Here is a 22,531-nt window from a genome sequence, read left to right on the forward strand (position 1 = left end):
ATGGATTTGGCATTCAAGGTAAAAGTTAAATCAACAAACCATGTAAAACCATTACTATCATTCACCAAAGGGGTAAACTAGACACTGACACTCACTGACAACAGCTGATGTGTTTACTTATGAAGACAAACCACTACATTTTAGTCTAAATCCCTTTCATTCTCTTAGATGCTCCATTTATCCTCTATACCTTGTATCCTTTGCCTTCTGTGGCTAAAATTCACTGGTGCCAAGGAAAGACATAAACCCGGTAAATGTTCTCTTACACATAGACTTGCGTTTATTCATTTTCTATAAGCATAGTTACCCTTTATTAAAACACGTTTATGATTGCTTTCTATAAGAAGTGTGCTCAAAATTAAAGACTGTGCCAATGGCCCAAGGTAAAAGAGGGCATATATAATGCACCTTGTATTGATAAGTTGTCATGTGCTATATGTTCATTCAGAAGCAGGCTGCATAAGCCAGTCTCTCCTTCCACTACAGACTCAAGCTTTTTGTGTCAAGAGTCTTCCAACACACCCTGTCCTGAGTCAGGCTGGTCCATGGCTCTGCAATAGGGAGAGGGAAAAACAGCCAATGGTTTCAAGTATTAATAATACTGTGCCTTTAAGAATATCATTTCCAACCAAGGTTAGTATTATTTAATCTCATAATATGAAAATGTCTACAGTGGGAACGGGAAGCTCATCCACAGAAAGAAAGCTAATTAGGAACTCCAGCTGATTCCCCAGCTTCACCAGTTGGTGTCTTACGGCTATTGTAAGCATTCAGTTTAATCACAGGATCTTTCTCCCATTTGCTGTTTCACTTGAAGGTCTCACCCGAAGGGACCCTCCACTCTGCCTGGGAGAACTTGGGAACTCCATCTGCCTGCTTCAGCAGGGCTCTCTCAGTCTCCTTCTGCTGGGTGTTTGTAAGCCCCAGTATGATGATGTCATCTTTGCATGCCTTCTCTGTTGTGCTCCCCAAGTCATCTCTGCTGGATGCTGCAAGCACTGAGTCTGATATTTTGCTGTCAGCTGTTTCTCTCTCTATGCTATATTCTATATTCACCCTGTATTCTTTTTTTTATTCGATATAATTTTTTATTTACATTTCAAATGATTTCCCCTTTTCTAGCCCCCCACTCCCCGGAAGTCCCATAAGACCCTTTCTCTTCCCTGTATTCTTACCTTCTCTTGCTATATGATAAATAAACTCATTCATTCAAAATCCAAAGCACAGTTTTTGTAGACCACTCTGGGCTGGGTAGACAGGAAGTTAGAGGGTGACAGTCCAGGAGGTCTTCAGCACCATTCACATGTGTTACCGTGAGATCACAGACAACTGTGACTTTATTGGTTACTTCTGCATGCTTGGCTACAGCAGCGCTGGGTCCCTTGGATCACAAGGTTTGTAAAGCACAGGTTCTGCCCACAGGAAACTCATGACATAGCCAATATTAAAAAACAACTATAAAGGCTATTAGAATGGGTTTCACACAAATTATTTTTTATATATAAAAAAATCAGATAATGGAAACTAAGCCTTAAGAACCATTTCCATATACATTGTACACCTAGATATTAAAACTCAACAAAACATTTAGTAAACCTGGGATTCCTGGAACACTTATGCACAAATGTTTTAATATAACAAGGAGATTAGTTAAGTTATCATAGTGAGTATAGCGTAGTAAAGGGAGCCTTAAGACAGCCGCATTGTGACAGCTATTTTAATATGCCTCAGATCCATTCCTAACTATTGAGGGTATGGAAAGGCTGTGTTACTTTAAATACATTCTATAGTTTTCTTATAACTTTCATTTCATGTTTTTCTTAATTTTTGGTTTTTCTTCTAAATAATAAAAGAGTAGACCAATTAAACTCTGAATTTTTATACATTTTGTAGCTACTCTAAATAACTGCAAGACATGTACCTACATATACCTATACACATTAATGGATCTACCATTCTCTCTCTTCCTGTGGAGACTGGAACAAATACAGTTTCTAACGAAAGCCCAGTCTCCTGAGACCAGCAAAGGTGCTTCCTGTTACCTGGTTCGGATGGCAAACTTTTCAAATAAAATGTTCCTGTTATCCTGGCCTAGACTGCAGACACAGCCTAGTGGGTATTTGCATTATTTGTTTTTATTCATACTGGCTTGTGATGGTGCAAGAGGACAGAAGTAGAGATTGGACTCTGCAGGAAGTCATTACAGAACAGATTACATGCAATGTACCACACAGGACATATTAGACATATGCAACATGCAATATGTCTCACATAGTAACTTACATATGTGCAATGTATTAAAAAGAGCCATACACTCAATGCATGTAGTATCTTATACAAGTATCTTACATATATCCAATACATAATATATTACAAAGACTCTACTACATACATGAGAAAAGAGCAAGAACGCATGTCTACACACCCACTTAGCACATTAATGTTGCACAGTTTGGTGCGTTTAATTTAAACCTACTGATCAATTCCACTAGGGCAGCAACTCAATGGAACTTGTTTTATTTGGAGGATCAGGCCTTACTGTAACCTTATTACATAAGGATGAGAGTGTTTACTGTCTATACCGATGATGATGGCCTCAAAAATTAATTCACATGTCACTGAATCACAACACAAGTGCACTTTATAGGAAATAAGCATTTCAGGTGAATCCAGTCAGTGCTTTCTCTGAACTAAAAGTCAAGTATCCTTTGAACTCCATTCAGTTCTGCTGAAAACCTAAAACTGTACTGAAAAACAAAAACCTGTTTTTAAAAACAGCACCATAAGTGTTTTACACAGACACATGCTTTCTCTCATCAGAATTCAGACGAATCACAAGAGGGCCAGTCTGGTGTCTGAGAATCACCTTGTCAAACATTTCCAGTTACTGCAATATTATTGCTTTCACAAAAGGAGGTTTGCATTATTGTGTTAAACTAGTTTGCTTGGATACTGATGCATTCAAATAAGAAAACTAACATGAAACTTCCTCAGCTTAATGTTAATATAGGAGCAGCTTCCCACCAAATTCCTTCCTATTATAAACTAGGGCTCCTGTATATAAATGTCATCCCTGCTGATAATTTACTACTGAATAGTAACTTTCTAAGTGTCAAGCATGATAACATGGTGCTCGGAGATTGGTAAAGAAAATACAAGATAAAAGTATTGTTATTCAGGGGAAAATGACATATCCAATGAAAGTGCTTAAGGAACAGTATGGTGTAATATTGTGAGCTCCACATAATGTCAGAATGGGGATACAGGAGTGGACACACAGAGGTGTGAATTGTCTGAGTCCTAAGACAAGGTGAGAACAGGTGGGAAGTCTGAAGTTCTGCTGAGGTAAAATGATGGTGAAGTCTTACAGATAAGAATACATGGATTAGATGTGGGTCTGCCCGTGACATTCAACCCCATGTGGTAAAGAAGTCAGTCTAAATTTGAACTTAAAGCTTATATTGAGTACTTTGAAATAATTCTAAACAAAGATTTAATCACTGTCATACCTAACTGGTATCTAGTGTGTTACATATACTTCCTAGATATTGTGACAACAACCTTATGGGAAACACTGTTTTCAGCTTATATATGGGTTCATTTGAAACCCAGTGGGATGTGCAGAAGCTTTCTCAAGGGCACAGGGCTTATGCATGGTGTATCAAGAGTCAAATCCAACTTTGCATGAAAGAGCATGTGACTGCTACATCACCTGGTCCTATAAGTGGGATGTAATTGCAGCAAATCTTAGTGATGAGGTTTGAGGAGAACTGTTAAGAGCCCTCTCTTGTGATGATGAAATAGCAGATGACAGTTTGATACCCACAGAGGTGAGAGATGGGCATTCCTCTGATGGTGGTCTTTACCCTGTGCTTAGTAATGGTCACTGAACTTAATTCACTGAACTTAAATCTGAGAAGGAAACAGATTTAAAATAAGACAATGGGAGTAGACAAGTGATTCACAAAAGGCACCATTTAGTTACAGGTGGATGGAGTACAGATCCCAGAGAAGAGCCAGGGTGACATAGTGGTGCCTGAGCAGATACTGAATATCTGACGAACTAATGACTGAACTGGGGGCAGGGGTGGGGAGTCAAAAGAGCAGGTGGAAGAAGGAAGAATAGGTTGTCAGATTCGCAAGCACGTGTGTACCAAATGGAAACTATTAAATAACTCAAATATTTTCCACTATTTCAACACAGACAAAATCATTTTATTTCATAAAAAAGTCACAGACTTAGATGTAGAATAATTGTCATTAGTAATTCCCTCCCCCTTTTTGATTGTGCTGCCTGAGCACAAATTATGAGAAATATTAAGTAGTTAGTAATTAAAAAGTAACATTGAACTGGAACGATAATTAGCTGGTTTTCCTTTTAACAACTCTAACTGAACATTTAGTCACCTAGTTTTGGAACTATTAGTGACACCTGGAATGTGTCTTTAACTAAACTTCTCTCTTTAAAAGCAGAGAAATGATGGTGATTCCTGAATTACTGAGGGGCCAGTAATTAAAGTTAAGTTAGAAACCTTATTTCCCAGTCTCACTGAAAAGGGCACAACTCTGTGGTGCCCTATACCTGCTTGGCACAAATATCCTTTGCACAATGTCTCCTGCCATCTCATGCAGGCTTTTTTTTTGTTTGTTTGTTTGTTTTTTGTCTTGTTTAATTCATGGCTTATTAGATGGACAGTTGCTTTCAACACATTGATGCTTCACTGTTAAAAAGTTATGCTCCTTTTTCAGATCTATGTAGTAGAATCAGACTACCAAACACATGAAGGTGTCCATGTCCATAAAGGTTCTGGAGGCTGGAGATGGAGACACTTTCTGCACCGAGTCTCTCTCTGTGCTGCTCTATGCCATCTTGCCCCCACTTCACAAGTGCAGAGTGTCAGTCCTTCACAGGAACCAGCTAATGGCCAGACTCTCAGATTATCGTAAGAAAGCTTATTTCAGTGTGTTTAATGGCAAGAAAAACTTAAAATATGAGGCCAAAAGAAGATACAATCCAAAATGATTCAGTTATCTGTCCCTGGGGGAAGCAATTCTCAGACCCAGGGAAGCAGGTACTGCAACACTTCAGGCTGTTCATCATCTGTTAAAACAGAGAAAGAACTGTTAAGTATAGTAGGAATGATTGTTAGTATGTTTGTTTGTAAAAATAAAATTAGCATATAAATAAGAAATCTAAATGCCATATACTTGCAAAACATGTATATAGAAATTAGGTGTGTTTTATAAATAAAGTTGATTATAAGTGTATCAAATACAGTTTAGCACACATGTCCCAATAAGCGTATAATTGTGATTTTAAAAGCCAGAAGAGTGTCATTGAGTACAGCCTACCATCAAACTAACAAAGCCTTCTGCTAGATAAGGCAATGTGCCAGTGCTAGTTAAGAGTGAAGCAACTCAGAGACTCTGACAGAAGTTAAAATCTCTAATTCTTTTAAGAAGGTATTTTGACTGCATGTGGTTTTCAAGAGCATTATAGTTCACACATTGCACACTCCTAGAATATCTCCTTAAACTGAAAGAAAATGCAAGCACAAGAAGAAGCAATCTCATAGCTGAGTGTAACACCTGTAATTCCAGCACCCAGGAGTCTGAGAGAAGAGAGTCCAGGGTTCAAAGCAACCCTTGGTTCCATAGAGTTTGAGGCCGGCTAGGACTGCAGAAGACCCTGTCAAACTAACTACCTACCTACCTACCTAACTAACTAACTAACTAACTAACTATAATAGCAACAACTACAACAAGCCAAACCAACTAAACAAAAGAGCTACTAGAAACCCCTTCACATTCCATCTTACTATTATAGTGTAGATACTTGCCACGTTACCCAGGGTGATTGCAGACGCTGGCTGAGGGAGTTGCTGTGTGCCCCTTGACAAACTCTTGTGTAGTATACAATATATTAACTTTCTAAAATATTTACAGTCTTAGAAGTATACATTTTACATTAAAGAAAGAACAATATTTTTTCAAAGCATATGTAATAAATGCCTTAGAATGCATGTAATAGATGTACCAGGCAGGCTTTTTAGAAAGTACAGAGACAGGCTGGAGAGACAGCTCAGCAGTTAAGAGCACTTTCTGTTATTGCAGAAGATCTGAATTTAGTCAGTTCCTAGCTCTGTTATTGGACACCTTATAATCACCTGTAACACCAGCTGGTCCAGGGGAATCTTTTGCCCTCTACTGGCCTCTGCAGGCATCTGCACTCACATAGACACACAGACAGACAGACAGACAGACAGACACACACACACACACACACATACATGTACACACAAATAGGAACACATACAAACATGCACACACACATGCATACACACACAAGCATGCACATGCAAACACACCTGTACATATACTCACACAGACACATGTACAGACATATAACTAAATTATAGTTATTTTTTTAGAAGCCTTGCAAATATACTCACACTTTTTTTGTGTGCAGACATAAACACATTAAAAAAATTAAATGATTTTTAAAAAAGCCTCAGGGTGAAACTAACAACAACAAAAAGATGGAAATAAGTTACTCTCTATCTTCCCTTCATGCTATGTAACGCAGGATAGCACATTTGATTTCACAGATTCTAAATAAAGGACACGAAGTATAAATGCTACTTGTATAAAAATTATGTTGGTTTCCTAACATTTAGAAATATTTAGCTTAGTTTGTGTGTGTGCATATGTGTATGTGGAGTGCGTATTTGTGTTCTTGTACACATCCATAAGTATGGTGCCCTTAGAGTCTAGAAGAGGGAACAGGGAGTAGAATTCCTGAAGCTAGAGAGTTACAGGCAGTTGTAAGTCCCCTAACATGAGTCCTGAGAACTGAACCCATGTCTACTACAAGAGATGTCAGTGTTCTGAACCACTGAGCTACCCCTGAAGCTCCAGTCTTGTGATTTTTAAACTTTTCCAGAGTTCACCAGCATATTTTTTGCTGTTTTAGTTTCTAACTTCATAGAAAAACATATTTAATTTCTTTCCCTAAAAAACTGAAGTGATTCCCCATCATCACAACCAGGAGGTGATAAATGGCAAAGACATTCAACTCTTAAACATCCACAGTCATGGTAACACTGTGTACTGAGAAGAGGTATTTTCACACCTGGAAAACCACAGGATGAAATAAAATAAGCACACTGGCTTTTGACTTACTTAATAGCCAAGTGTTCTGTCATTAAAAACAATGAAACCTTTTCCTTCACATCCGCTCTTTTGGATGGATATAGGCTATGGACCAAAATCAAGCTGGCAGACTTCATTCAGTCTACCAGTGGCTCTGGGGTCCCTAACAGACATAGTGAAGACAGTGTTGGGGAAGAAATGATTTCTCTAAATTTAAGTCATTTCAGTCTTCATTGTGCTCTGTTTCCCAAAGTGCTCATTCTCCAAAGGACACAGTTCATACCAGTCAAATCCAAAGAGGAATTGAGAATGAGCTGGCAATGTGGCAAAAACATTGGGTTCTGGTGTCTGATTAAGACTCAGTCAGAAGACAGTTGTTAAATGCATTGTTATGGACACTCAGTGACAGGGTAGAGAAACTGATTTGTCACAAGACCAAACCAGGACCAGTGTCAGCTGGCCCCCAGTGAAAGGAAATGTCTGAAGATTTTTACTTTTCTAGATTAAGGTGAGTGTGATAACTTCCAGGGGTGTGTGTGTGTGTGTATGTGTGTGAGCATGTGTGTATCATGGGTGGGGGATGTCAATGAACAATCTTGAGTGCTGGTCCCCAAGTAAATTCCACTTTTTCATTGAGACAGTGTCTTCCATTGGAGACTTGACCCTGAAACTTGTAGGCCAGGCTAGCTGGCCAGTCAACTCCAGGGATTCCCCTCTCTCTCCCTCTCATCTCTCCATCACTGAGATTGTAGGTGCACATCACACCTGTCTTTTGACATGGGTTCTACTGTTGGAATGAAGGTCCTCATGCTTGAGGCAAGCACTAATAGCCTGAGCCACCTCCCCAGCCCTTACTGCACATTTTAATTCTCAGAGATATTTTTGCCTTGGTAGCATTACTGAGACCTGAGCCGAGGACTAAGAAGCTCCTCTGTCAAGCAGGCAGCCTTTCTATCTCACCTTTCCAGCTGGTCGCTCCACATCAGGGCTGAGGAGACTGGGCAGGGCAAGGAGGTGGAGCTGGAAGCATAGTTGGTGTGGTCCCTGATCTGTGAACAGACAGAGGTGTCAGAGGACAGAGCTACTGACTTTGGTGCTCTTCATCAGATGATGTTCCTTCAAAAATGTTGGAAGAAAACCAAAGCCCATACATAGACACACACTGGTCATGAGAAAAGAAGAAATATGGTTTAGATTATTTTCCCAAGATGGCCACACTCCTACCGTTATGCTGAAAACTTGAGACTCACATTCTACTTCTTCCATGTCCACATCTGAAATAACTTCTAAATCTACACAGTGGCGACCTCAGCACTCCTTCAGCCCTGAGCCAAAATGCGTGTAATACAAAGGTCTAGAGTCTGCTCCTTCTAGCTTATAATTTTTCATCACTTCTGATTACTCTTAGGAAAAGACCAGAATTCTTAACTTGACATCAACAAACTGCTTGGTTTAGCCTCTAGCTGAAAGCCTATCCTTATTTTAAACTTCCCTTTGCTCTGGTATTCTTAGCCTCCACTAGCTATCCTTGAGTCACCCTCTTTCCCCTCAGGGTCTTTGTGCCTATTGGTTCATCTCTGCTCCAATTAACTAGCTAACTCCTACTCATCCTATAGATCTCTGAAAACTTGCTTCTTCATGCACTGTGCAGGACTTTTTCATTATTTAATGCTTGCTCTTTCTCTCTTCAGGAATTTGTTGTTGGACGCCAATGGGCTTTATAAGTATTTGTTTGGTACTGCCTAAGGGAGAAAGTTCACATAGGAGGGGGCTGTCTGCTTGTATTTGCTACTGTGTCTATGGCCTTCAAGTCATGACAGTAAGGGTTTATGGCATAAATGATGCTGCTGAATTTGTCCCAAGCACCTACTCTTAATAGCAGTGCCAAAGTGCAGCCTAATTCATTGGATGCTGCTGAGAAACTAAGAAAGAAAAGACTTCTCATGCTGAAACATACTTGTCTTTAATTTTCTTTCAAGGAAAAGAAGAATGAAATGTGAAATTGTTTTGCTGCCCAGAATGTTGGCTTATTCTCAATAAAGTCATCATTACCAACTGGAGCAGCACACCTGTGGGAAATACATGACATCGCTTAGCTTGTCAAGTAAACATTCTGGCTGAATGTTCTAAACCATCTATCAATTAAGTATAGAACCATTTTAATAACCAGACTTATTTCTGTGGTAGTTTACAGCAGAATTGGGAAGTGAAAGCTTGTATCCATGGTCCTCCACTCATGATCACACCCACTCTCTCTGTTCCAAGCAAGGAGGCCCACATGTTTCAACTGACAAACTCACACTAACACCTCACAAGTTCATGGCTTGTGTTAGGTGCATGTTTGCTGCATGAGCTGTAGGCCTGAATGGTGAATTCAGGAAATGACTGAGTTCATCTGGAAACTGTGTCTGGATACCTGTGATGTGATATACCTTTCTTACAAGTCCAGAGAAAACAGGAGATTAGTAACATTTTCCACTCAAACACATCTCTGAGTTAGGAGTGACTTGAAAACAAACATGGTTTCACATTTTTCTGCCAGACCCTCAGAACCCTCTTTTATTTTTGTAGCTGAAGAAATCCCATCTGGCTGAGGTAGGGTCTAGTGTTAGCCAGTCTTGAGGATCTGTCTGATGCCAGTAGGCTAATAGGTCCTTGCTTCATATACACTTGAGCTTGCCACATTTGTTGGCTATGCTTTAGCAGTAGTCAATGTTTCAAAATCTGGTATAAAACAGCAGAAGAACACTGTTGTGTGGGGTTGAGACAGTATGTACCAGTTCCTGTTCATTCATTCAGGCCCACAGCTCGTGCACCAAACATTCACCTAACTTAAGCCATGAACTTGGAAGAGTGAGGTGTGAGCTTGTCAGTTGAAACATGTGGGCCTCCTTGCTTGGGACAGAGAGCATGGGTGTGATCAGGAGTGAGAGAGAGAGAGAGTGGATAAAAGCTTTCACTTTCCAATTCTGCTGTAAACTACCACAAAAATAAGTCTGGTTATTGAAATGGTTCTATACTTAATTGATAGATGGTTTAACCCAAAAATGGTTTCCTGATGATGGCTTATCATCCACATTTTTCTTCTCTCAAACATATCCTCTATGCCATTTCTAAGACAAACATCAGTAAGTTCTAAAGACTTTTGGGTTTTGTTGCAACCAGATAGAGTGCTAGGGCACCTAAGGTACCTAAATTGCCACCAAGTGGCTCCAGCATTCCTGTGGATCCTTGTCCTGCCTCTGAGCTCCATGCCACCCTGTTCTACTCCCTACAAGGTAAGGCATGTGCAGGAATAGGAAGGACTCTGGAAAAGAAGCAAGCCACCAGCCAGGGTCAGATATACTCTTTGGCAAGCTTTGTTTAGCTGTGAATGAGAAGGCTGCCATTGGGTGGATGGAGCACTTTTGAAGGGTGTTCTGTGAAAAGCAGCCTTCTCTTACCTGTGATCCATTCCCCTTAGCTAAGAGACACAGTATTTAAAAGTTCATTGGAACTTGGGAGGCAGAGGCAGGCAAAGGCAGGAGACTGGAAGTGTATGACCAGCTTGGAACTTATTTAGGGTGGAAGGAATTGTAGATGGAAACATTCCTCTTAAGCCTACCCTACACCCATGGTAACTGACTCTTGATTTTAATATCATTTTGTGTTTAACTTCTCAAATGCCTCCTGCAGCACCTCCAAAATGGTATGGGAAGCTGCAAATGGGCCTCTCAGACACTTCAGATCTCCACCATGGCTTTCGATAAGTTTATAGGATGGCCAAGTGTTTCCACACCACCAAATATCATCTATCTATCCATTTCTTTCTGAGTATAAGAGCCCAAAGTTTTCAGTTAAAAATGTACCTTACCATTTATCTGAAAGTGATATTTCTAGACATTTTCGGGTAGAGTTTTATGGATGTCTTATATACAATATATCATTTGCAAATAAGGAAAAAACTGTAACTCATGAAGACATATCAAGGGCAGTTTTTAAGATTCTAGGTCAAATAGAGAATGCTATCTACCCAAGGTCAGCTTCCTTGTGGCAACTGGGTTGATATACCAGTCACTTGCTAACACATTAACACAGCCAGTACTGAATCTTCTCTGTGTGTATCCTGTTAACCCTGCATCTGCTGGAGGTTTGATGGAGGGTGACTGACCTCTCTATTTGCACTGCCTTTGTCTATGAGGTGCTGTAGTTAGAGGGCTCTCTCTGTGTGCTCATCACTTAACAGACTTATTTCATCTGCTTGCCTACTCCTGGCATGTCAGGACCAGGACAGTCTACACCAAAGCCAGTACAAACACTTCATCTTCTGAAGAGCTCTGAGAGGAAACTTCTAGATTCTCTCCCATTCTCCCTAGTCACCTGTGTTCTTATTAAAACCATACTTCTCTCATAGCTTCACCTCCCTCACCTGCCTCTGTTCACTGGATTCTTTCAGCCCATTTTGAATATGACTTACACTCTTTGATTCCTTCCTTAAAAAGCAACCGTAATTATAAAGTACCTTTTCCTGACAAACACTGTTCTAAACATCTTACCTATATTAATTTACGGAATTATCACTATCTTCCCTTGACACTGGAGGAAACTGAGGCACAGAAAAGAAGTAGCCTAGGGTTACCTACAAATTGTGACAGATCATAGCTCAAAACACACAAGTATAATGACACATTACCAATTTATAGCTAATATATCATGCATACATTTCTTCCTCTCATCCCCATTACTGAATTTCACTTAATAAAATCAATGTTAGTAACTTTCAGTATTTGTTGCCACTACTGGTACTGTAGTTGTTAAGGTAAGTATATCTGTATAGTAAATTAACCTCTAAAGTATATAAACTTGGCCTTTCCTTTCTGTATAAAAAGAACAAAACCTTATTATCTGGAACAAACATACTGCTCTGATGAGGGATAGAGTAAATTTATTTTCATGATACTAAAAAGAGAAATTAGTCATTTGGTCAATTAATAATTAATAACTAAACATACATGACAAAGATGAAATTGAAGGGATATTTTGGGATATAGAAATGGAAATCCAAACCCCTCGTGGCCAGCGGGTTTTCATAATCCAGACAATAATATGTAGACTATACTGCCTGATTTCTGCTTTGAAGAATGTTTAATATGGTGGAAAAGCAGTTGGGATAAGAGGAAACAGTAGGAAAGAGATCTAGTTGCAGAAGAAGACAGGATGAAGGAGTCTGTCCTTACCTAGTGTAAGAGCTCACAGCTCATCTGAGGATGGGTGAGCTCTTAGGCACAGGTCCAACCACTCACAACAAGGTGTTAATCTTGTGAATACACAAAACTGCCCTTTTTAAAGCTAGAAGGAGCCTTGGGGATCATCGAATCTAACTAAATTTACACTTGGGGATGTGAAGCCAAGTTGTTTTTATGGTAACAAAGCTGGATTTTGGTAAAGTTTTGTCTGCAGTCCAGTTTCCTCGTTTTTATTCCACATGAGACCCAAGAATAGATCAGCAGATTTCATCAACTTATAAACAGCCAAGAGCACAAGCTATTCAGAAAAAAAGAGAAAGGAGAGAGGATGGAAGGGGAGGAAAGGGAAGGGGGGATGAGAGGGGAGAGGAGAGGAAAAGTAGGGAGGGAAGGAGAAAGGAGAGGAGGGGAGGGGAGAGGAGGGAAGGGAAAAGCAGGAGAGAGGAGAGGGGAGGGGACAGGAGGGGAGGGGAGGGGAGGGGAGGGGAGGGGAGGGACCAGAGGGAGAGAGAATGCAAACTACTAACCAGAATGAAAGCTGACAAGGGACTTGGCCAGTGCTGCTCCTCATGAGCCCCAGATGTTCATGGGTGTTTGTTGATGCCCTCTGAGTGTCTAACCTCTAGGCTAGAGCAGCTTAAGTACTCCAGGGTATTTGAATGAATGATCTTGTCTTTTCACACAGTATCAGCAAGTAGAGATTAGCTCTACTCATAGGCAAATGTTGTTAATCATGATGCTACCATGAAGTAAGTAACTTGCTCAGATCTAGATCATGAGCTACATCAGGGTCCACATGTGCCATGCCACACCCCAAAAAGAGTTTGAGTTGGTAAATTATTCTAGAGTGAGGAGGACAGTGAGACACCTCAGCCAAGGGACAGGCTCTCAGCAGGTTTGTTGACTCAGTCATAGTCCTTCTGGCCCACACTTCATCAGGTCCCCTTCCTGCTACACAGAGCTTCCTGGTTCCTTTCTGTTCTTCTCACTATCCAAATCACTCTGAGAATGAGGAAGAGGCCCCCCTGGCCCTGTCTGCTGCAAGCCTGAGGCAGCTGCAGGTGGATTAGCATCTGTCCTTTATGTCTGGGGCCTCAGAGCCTCTTCTCACCGTGCAGGTCTTGGAACTCTACCACTTTTACTTGAACCTGTTTTCAGTGGGTTTCTGTGCTTTCCTAGAATACTGACATATACTCTAAGCAGAATAAATCTTTACTACACCTCTCTCCTACATTAACATAGGCTCACAATGCCTTGACAGCTTAGTGAAAGAGACTTGTAAAAGTGATTGAGGAGATTTTGGGCTTCCTGGGATATGGAAAGAATCCTGAGGAGAGCTGCAGAGGAAAGGCTAAGTGCTTAAAGGCACAGTAGCAGTAGCCAACATTGCAATGCTCGCTCTTCTCCTGTGTGCCCAAGACACACACTGAGGGTCACAGGTGGCAGTTGTGTGTCAAGAGCCTGAGAAGGAAGATGTCTAAGGTGAAATCAATTTCCCTGTAGGAGGATCCTCCTGGAAGACAGCAGGAAAAGGCTGAGAAACAGAGCCCTCACCTCTCAACCTCTGTGCTCACACCTGGACCATCTCACTACAGGCCCCAAGGAACCTGACTGCTGAGCATGGCCCTCATCTCAGGGTGATCTTCACATTATGAAGAGAGAAACGTGGTGTTTTTCTTTAAACCCTGACATTACCACAGAAAGCAAAGGGGGCTGTTTGTAAGCGCAAGGTGTGAGAGCTGCATGGGGCGCTGTCCAAAGGCAGGGTTTCAGATAATTCAGTGCTTCTCTATGAAGGCGTTAACAGTGCTTCCCACAGAGTTTGATAGAAAGGCTTTAGATGCTGTGCTTCCACACAGCCAGTCATCTCTGTACCGCTGTGGGTTTTCATTTCCCCTTTCAGTGGTTATTTTCCAGGAGAATATGCACGCTTTATTTGAACATTACGTCATTTAAAATCTATCTTGTGAAATACTATAAGAAAAAAGTAAGAACAATAAAAATCCATATTCCAAGTGGTTAGCCCTGAATTTATAGTCATACAAGTGACTCTAAATGGACTGAGTAGGCTATGCTTATATATTCAGCTGCATATATTCACACATATTTATTTAATAATAACAGTTAAAGAAAAAGGCCAAGATTTCAAGAGAGAGCAAGGAGTCCCCTTAGGAAGGATTAGAGGGGAAGAAAGGGGAAATTATATTTTAATTGAAGAATAATAACAAAAATTTAAGATACTACCTAGAGCAAACCTCTATAATATAATAATCTAAATTTAACAATAATTTTTGAATGAATCAATGTTCAAACATTACCTTAATTTTTAAAACATCAACAGGCAAAAATAAAGAAAAAGATAAATCCATATCCAAACCATCAAGTTGAAATGATTATTTTTTTAGATATTTATTTGTGTGTGTATGTGTGTGTGTACCTAAGTATGTGTCTATGCATCATATGTGTGTGTGCACCTAAGGATATGCTTGTGTACCATGTGTCTGTGTGCACCTAAGTATGTGTCTGTGCATCATATGTATATGTGTACTTAAGGATATGCTTGTGCATCATGTGTGTGTTTATGTGTGTATGTGTGCACCTAAATATATGTCTGCATCATATGTGTACATGTGTGTATGTGTACCTAAATATGTCTGTGCATCATATGAGTGTGTATACCTAAGTATATGCATGTGTCTGCCCATGAAGGCCAGAAGGCATCATATCTTCTGGAACTGGATTTATAGGTGTGAAATGCCATGTGGGTCCCAAGAACGGAAGCTGTGTCCTCTGCAAGAGCAGTGCTCTTAATTGCTGAGCCATCTCTTCAGCATTAATTCTAAAAGAAGGAAAGAAAGAAAAGAGAAATACACACACACACATACAGACACATAAATGAACACACACACACACACACACACACACACACACACACACACGCTGCTAGAGAATCTCCTTCCTTAACCACAACACTTTTCAGTTCCTCCTTTATCATCCCTGCACAGTCATGTGGACACAGGTTCCTTCAGAACATCGCTTTCTTGCCTCTGCTCTTTGTTCTAAGTGCTTGCATCTGCCTCCTGTGTGAGAAAGCCAGCAAGCAGTGTTTCCTCTGTGGATCCCTCTTTGACTCCTCTCAGTGATTGACTGTGACCCACAAGTGAGAGCTAAATAATCCTTTTCCTACCCAAACTGCTACTTGGGGAGTATTTTTTCATGATAACATGGAGAAGCTAGACCACTCTATGTGATTGTGGGTTAGAGTGGAAGGACTAGTGTGTCTGAATTGCTTGGACCAGAACTGACAGTGTGTTCAGGGCTCAGGAGTAAGGAGCTCCTTTTCAGTTATGTTAGAAATTATATTTGTTACCCTGTCTGCAATTCCAGGCCCCTGAAAGGAAATGTCCATAGCTATGACCTCTACTGAAGACATACCCGTGGGCCTCTCTGCACACGTTTTGTACAAGGATTCTGTCCATCACAGTCCAATATGCAAACTGAAGTCATAGATCAGCCTGTGACCTGTGATCTTGTTAATCAAGGACCAAACTGTTAATTGATGGTTCATATTGATTGTCAGCTTGAACAAAGAAACAAACCTCTGTCTGATCAATGGGGGAGTTTCTAAATCAGGTAAATCAAGGCAGGGAGAACCATGTTGGTTGTGAGTGACACCATGAGCCTCTCACAGCCACAGAGGACAGGGCTGAATGTTAAGAATGAAGCAAACTGAGCACCACTGTTCACCTGTCTCTGCCTCTGACTGTACACGCAGTGTGAACTTACATTCCTCACACTTTTTTAAAATGGTTTCTTTTTTTTTTCCAGCCACATTTTTTATTTTCTATATTTTTATTTTCTATATTCTTTGTTTACAATCCAAAAGGTTTCCCCTTTCGCAGATTCCCCCCTCCCCATATGTCCAATAAGTCCTCTTCTCTCCATCCACTCTCCTATCTTTCTCCCTCCCTTTTCTCTGTCCTGGTACTCCCCTACAATGCTGGATCAAGCCTTTCCAGGATTAGGGCCCTCTTCTTCCTTCTTCATGGGAATCATTTGATATGCTAATTGTATCTTCAGTATTCAGAGCTTCAGGGCTAATTAATATCCACGTATCAATGATTGCATTCCATGTGTATTCTTTTGTGATTGCGTTACCTCGCTTAGGATGATATTTTCCAGTTCCATCCATTTGCCTAAAAAATTCATGAATTCATTGTTTTTAATTGCTGAATAGTACTCCATTGTGTATATATACCACCTCACACTTTTTTTTGACACAATTTTTCTTCCATGGTAGATTATTTCCTTGAATTGTGAGCCCAAATAAATTCCATATTGCTTAAGCTGTTTATGTCAGCTACTTTATCATAATGAGGAAGCAAGACACTAATAAGACCAAGATTTCCTCTCTTGAGGATCTGAGTCTGGAAGGTAGGAACATGGTTTGGATATAAAATGTCCCCCTGGAATTCAGGTGTAGAACCCTTGGTTCTGGGAGGCTGATGATGAACCTTACAGGAGGGAGGATGCAGATGGCATATGTAGGGCATAGAGGAAGGCATCTTAAGGTTTCTCAGTCTGCTTCTGGGCTCACCCAGTTGTGAGGAATCCTAGCCACTATGCTGCTATGACATCCAACATGTCTTCCCCACCATACCATAATGCACCAGGCCTCTCGAACCATGAGCCCAAATCAACCTTACTCCCACGAGCTGCTTTCCAACAGATTTTTTCTTACAAAAACAAGAGAAGTGACTCAAGAGAGTGCCTGGAGACTCATGGCCTAGCTGTCAACTTTATTGGTTACTTTTCTTGACAAACCAGGAAGCCCAGGACTTAGGCCAGAACAGGGAGCTTACATCAGTCCTATAGTAGATGGGAATTAATACAGAGACCCATTAATACAACTGGATAATTAGAGAGACTTTGGAGCACTCAGTCCTAAATGGGTTGTCTTCACCAAACTTCTCCCCTCATGGATCAGAAGAGGAGGCAGAAAGACTATAAGAGCCAAAAATTATGAATCACACCAAGGACCTTCCATATACCACAGGGCCAATATGTAAATGAACTCATAGAGAGACTGTGGCAGTACACAGAGCCTGAACAGGTTCAATCCACATGGGGTCCCAGTCCTGAGAGGAGGAAGTGGACACTATCTTCCATGCCTACCCAAGAACCTACCTCCAACTGATAACTGCTTGCAAAGGAAAAAATTAATTATCTCCAATGGAGTATCACTGGGTATATAAAACACACTCAAGAGTTGGCCTGCCCAGCCATAAATGGGCAACACAAAAATACAAAATAGACTATGTTTGTTGTTTGTTTTTTCTTGCTGGTTTGTTTTGGTTTGGTTTTTTGTGGTTTTCGTTTTCATAAGGCAGGGTTTCTCTGTGTAGCTCTGGCTGTTCTGAAACTCACTCTGTAGATCAGGGTGATCTTGAACTCACAGATATCTACCTGCTTTTGCTTCCTGAGTGCTGGGATTCAAGGTGTGAACTACCACACCTGAACTCAATAGGCTGAACTCAATGGTATTATAGTTTTTTGGTTTTTTTTGTATTTGTATTATAGTATTTTTGGGGCTTTTTGTTTGTTTTTGTCCTCTGGTATTTTGCTTTTATATTTTCCAATTATTTTGTTTTTATGGCTTATGTTTTGTGTTACTTGTTTATTTAAAATCAGTTTTGTTTTCCTGTTTGTTTGTCTAAATAGAAAGAAAAAGAAAAGGCATAGAGCTGAGTGGTTGGAGAAAGAGAAACTTTGATCAGAATGTATTGAATGAAAAATTTTTTTCAGTTAAAAAAATTTACCATTCTCTGCTCTTGCACATGCAAACCCTTTTTGGTTGTAACCAGATGGAAATGAGACAGGGGATGCAGCTGTGTGGCAGAGCAGAGTTTGTAGAAGACCTGCTCATGCTTAGAGGAGTAGATAACATGGAGGGAGGGGTAGGGGATGATGTCATCCATCCATCCATCCATCCATCCATCCATCCATCCAGCATGGCTGCCACAACTCCAAACTGTGTGTGTGTGTGTGTGTGTACACCAAACTACACACATGTGCGTAGGAGGTAAGAACAGGGACTCGGAAGAACAGGAAGAAAGGGCCTAAGACATTAAGGACATGCAGTGGCGATGCTATGTTCTAAACAACAAACTTTAAAATACAGATTTTAAAATTCCTATTCCTAAAATTATACTGACTTACAACTAGTGTTGTCACAGTCATAGTAAACCCTAAGTTGTGGACAATGCATAACCATTAGTCTATCCCCCAGTTAGCAGTAAAGGAAAAAAAAAAGATGTCATGAAAAAAATCCAGGACTGATACTATAAATATGTGAACATGAGCTCCCTCCCCCAATTAAATCCATTACAAAGATGATCAGAAAGAAATACAAACCACTGCCCTAAAAGATAAATTTTAAAAAGGCTTCCCTAATTCCAAACAAGCTAGGAATGTTTAAATTAATGAAGTCTGACAGACGATATGTGCTCTGCTTTTTTTAATAACTTGTCATGGAAGAGCAATTGAGGATCTTCTTGCAATTTCCTATGGCACACGGATCAGGAAATTCAGCTCAGACAAAAAGCAAATAACCGAAGGCTCCCTCACTTATCATTATTCAGTAGCTGAGAGGCTCAAGGAAGATTAAAGACTGCCATGAACATGGTAATGTGTGCGAGCCATGGATCTCATGATAAATCAGCCCTTGTCATTTCTAGATCAGAGCAGGTTTGTTTAATACCTCTGCACTTCTGTATGCTGGCTGGGGTGGGGGTGGGGGGTCAAGTCCTCATGCAGGTGGCTGCTGTCTGCAATCACCCACAGCCATTCAACAACCAGATTAAGTTGTCCCCACTTGGGACAATGGGTGGGTCCCATCAGATACTCTCCTTTATACATGAGACAAATACTTCAGCCTTATGGTAGAGGTCAATTCGACCAGCTCTTGTATAAGGTGCTGTCCAGGCAATAAAAAGTTCTTGACTCAAAAACAATGAAATTGCTATAAATTGTACATGATTTAAAGTGCCCACTATGCAGTGTACATCCTATGAGTTGAAGGATTACGATGAGTCTAAACTCAGTGTAACCCCATTTCTCTAGGGTAATAGGATCAGCCAAAAAGTGGCTAACACAACATCAGCTCCAGTGTGGATATCTGGAGTCTGAGCCAGAAAAGAAACGTCTCAGTTTTAAATACAAAACAATGCAGCAAAATCATTATTGCCTGGCATTTCTTAGTCTGAAAGTCACAAAAACTATAACTCTCAGTCAAAGTATGAACAGATCCCCTGACATTAAATAACTCACACAGAGAACAGACATCACAAGGGCGTTCAACCCCAGCAGGATGTGTAAGGCTTGTGGTTCCTAGCTGCTCTCCCCTCCTTGTAAAAGAGTCTATTACTAGCTAGCTACCAACTAACACATTGTATTCCCTGCTCACTCTGTGTTAGTTGTGGTCACATCATGAAATTCTCGCCAATCATAGGTAAGCAGAAGAGATAAGACTTCTGCAGAGTCTTAAGGAAGAGAGGTATGCCTTTCTTTACTTCCTCTTCCCTACCAGAAAGTAGACTGATGGCCAGCACTCAGGCAATTGCATTGGACCATGAATCAGTGAAAGACAATGACAGCTAGAATAGCTTTCAACTCTGATGACCCGGGCATAGCCCAGGTCAGCCCTAGGCTACCTGCACAGCATTTATTTAAATATCCTTTCAGCCATTCTTTCCTTTCTACTCTCACTTTTATAATTTTGTAGAGAATTATATTTCTTTGTAGAATGTGTGAGTTCTTAAGAATAGTTTGTAGGGGACCATCTAGACTGTGATATTATGATTGGCAATGAGCAGTTGGTTAATACGATCATCGTTTTAAACAATGAAAAATTATTAGCTAATTTTGAAAAAACTGCTTGATTGATATATGTATGTGACAGTGATTGAAATCTAAAAGCCAGACATAAATTTTTTACAACCCAGAATCAAAAACCCAGGCATCTTACAGAACAGAATTCATTTTGCAGCACTAAATAATTATCAACTGTTATTAGAATGATCTAGACCTGCAAAGTAGTAAAGGACCTTCTGTTGCTAGTGAATGGACCTGAATTCCTGAAACCATTGATAGGCTCCACCCACAGCTAGTCAATGGGGAGCTGGTGAGAACATGCATCTTTATCCCTGAAGAGTTTGCCTGTAGCAGAATAAAATATGATGTGATTCCCCTCCACAAACAGTGAAGGTAAGAAAAAAAATCTGTCTCAAAGGGAAATAGAATATTGCAGTCTATGACAGAGAACTCTGGTTGATTTTCCGGGCTCCCTTCCAACAGGTACTTAGGTGACCCAACTGCCTTGTGATGACCTTAACCATGAAAGTCATCTGGCTTAAACTGTACTTAGCACCGTCTATCTACCCACTCATACACACAGAGATACACTCACAGACACACAAACACTGACATATACACAGGCAAACACACAGATACAGACACACACATGCACATACACACAGATACATATACAGACACCCAGGCATGCACACACACACACACACACACACACACACACACACACACACGCACACGCACACGCACACGCACACGCACACACACACACACACACATACCTCTCTCCAATATGACTTAGGAAAATTCAACTCTAAAGAACATAAGCTCTCTACAGGTCTTATAGATGGCTTGAGCACAGCACCCTTGATCTGAGGATCTCTACTGCCCCATTTGGCTACAGAAATCCATGGACACACTTCAAAGCAAGATCTCAAAGTCTGCCGTCCTCTCCATTCTGGAGTCCAATAGAAAAGACCTAAAGTCCTCAGAAAAGAGGTGAGTCTTCTGTAAGCAAGGGAAGGACCTTGCTTCATTTGTTCTTCAGTTTCTGGTTGGAACTCAGATACTGAAGGAAAAATTTAAAACTTTACCCCGCACAGTGGATTAGCTTTGTTTGCCCTATTAACAAAAGCATATCTGCAGAGGTCCTCTAAAATTAAATCCCTTCCCCTCCTAACACTGAATGTGGATCTTAGCTCTGGATATATTTTTTCTTCCTCAACCGAATATTCTTTAAGAACCCCACTCGTCCTTTCTTCCAGAGTGGAACACACATCTTGAATTTACTTGTTCCTGGTATCATTATTGTGCCTTTGTCTTTCTCATGTTAACTTCCCCGCAAGGTCTGGGGGCGGGGCAGGGGGTTCTGCTATGTACTGTGTCAGCAGAGGACATTGAAGACTATGTGGTAGTAGAAGAGCAGGAAGACCCCTGTGCTATACCTATTTTTCTGAATAATCCACAACGTGTTGAAGAAGTAAACTGGTCTTGGAAATTTTGCTCAGTTAGGCTACGGCAGCAGCCATGTCAAGGGTAAGGCATGCAGGAAAGCCTGTGGCTCTGAGGACTAGAGGGCTTGTTCAGGTGGCTTCCGGGCTTTGTAGCCCGTATGCTTTGCAGAGCAATAAGGAGGAGACAGTATGAAGTGTGAACTGAATCCGTGAATAAAGGATTAAGACCTGGGAACCCGTGGGAGCCACTATGGACAGGAGCAGGAAACACCTCAGAAGTGTCACAGCCTTGCCATGAGGGTGGTTTCATAAAAGTTCCAGGAAGGGAAATTATTTCTCAGCCTACGACTTCACACCTGGACCACTGAGTGGGTGGGGAGCAGGTGTATTGAGTCCAGAGCTCAGTAGACAGTGACATTGTAGCCGAGCCTCCGGCTCACCACAGCCGCCCCCTCTTCTGGCCTGGGTAAGCTCCTCTCATCCATCTGCTTCCCAGCTGAGGATGCGCTTTTAGGGGCACAGAGTCCTGACAGGAATGTTCTCCCCTCACCTTACCTCAGAAAGGTGACATGAGGATGCGAGCACGGCTGTGCTCAGCGAGCTGAACTCATTCAATCTAAACTTCTGTCACGGGTGGTGCTGTGAGCAGGACCACCCGTGACAGACGTTCCAGGCTACAGCCACGCCATGGGGAGTCACTCGTTGTTGAAACAGGCTAGGGCTCTTCCTAGTACTATAGTAACTTTGTGAACTACATTGTTTTTTTTCTGCTAGGCACCCCAGATATTCTTGTACTTATTGATTCTTCAACTCAGTGAATTTTTCTACAGC

At 41.0% G+C, this 22,531-nt stretch overlaps 1 protein-coding gene across 2 annotated transcripts in view; it reads right to left on the reverse strand.

The window, feature by feature from the left end:
- Positions 1-4,648: 4,648 nt before the first annotated feature.
- Positions 4,649-22,531, reverse strand: part of Ptger3 (prostaglandin E receptor 3) — a 76,723-nt gene continuing 58,840 nt past the window's right edge. The window contains exons 3-4 of one of the 2 annotated variants that reach the window (XM_052178856.1): positions 8,113-8,201; positions 5,004-5,101 (exon numbers count right to left, since the gene is read on the reverse strand). In XM_052178856.1, coding sequence (XP_052034816.1) covers positions 5,098-5,101; positions 8,113-8,201 — 93 coding nt within the window. In that variant the 3' untranslated portion in view covers positions 5,004-5,097. Of the gene's footprint in view, positions 5,102-8,112; positions 8,202-22,531 lie in introns of both variants that reach the window. The other variant, XM_052178858.1, reaches the window with a different exon arrangement.

The sequence above is a fragment of the Apodemus sylvaticus genome, chromosome 4, assembly GCF_947179515.1.
Source record: "Apodemus sylvaticus chromosome 4, mApoSyl1.1, whole genome shotgun sequence".
In the NCBI taxonomy this organism is placed as follows: Eukaryota; Metazoa; Chordata; class Mammalia; order Rodentia; family Muridae; genus Apodemus; species Apodemus sylvaticus.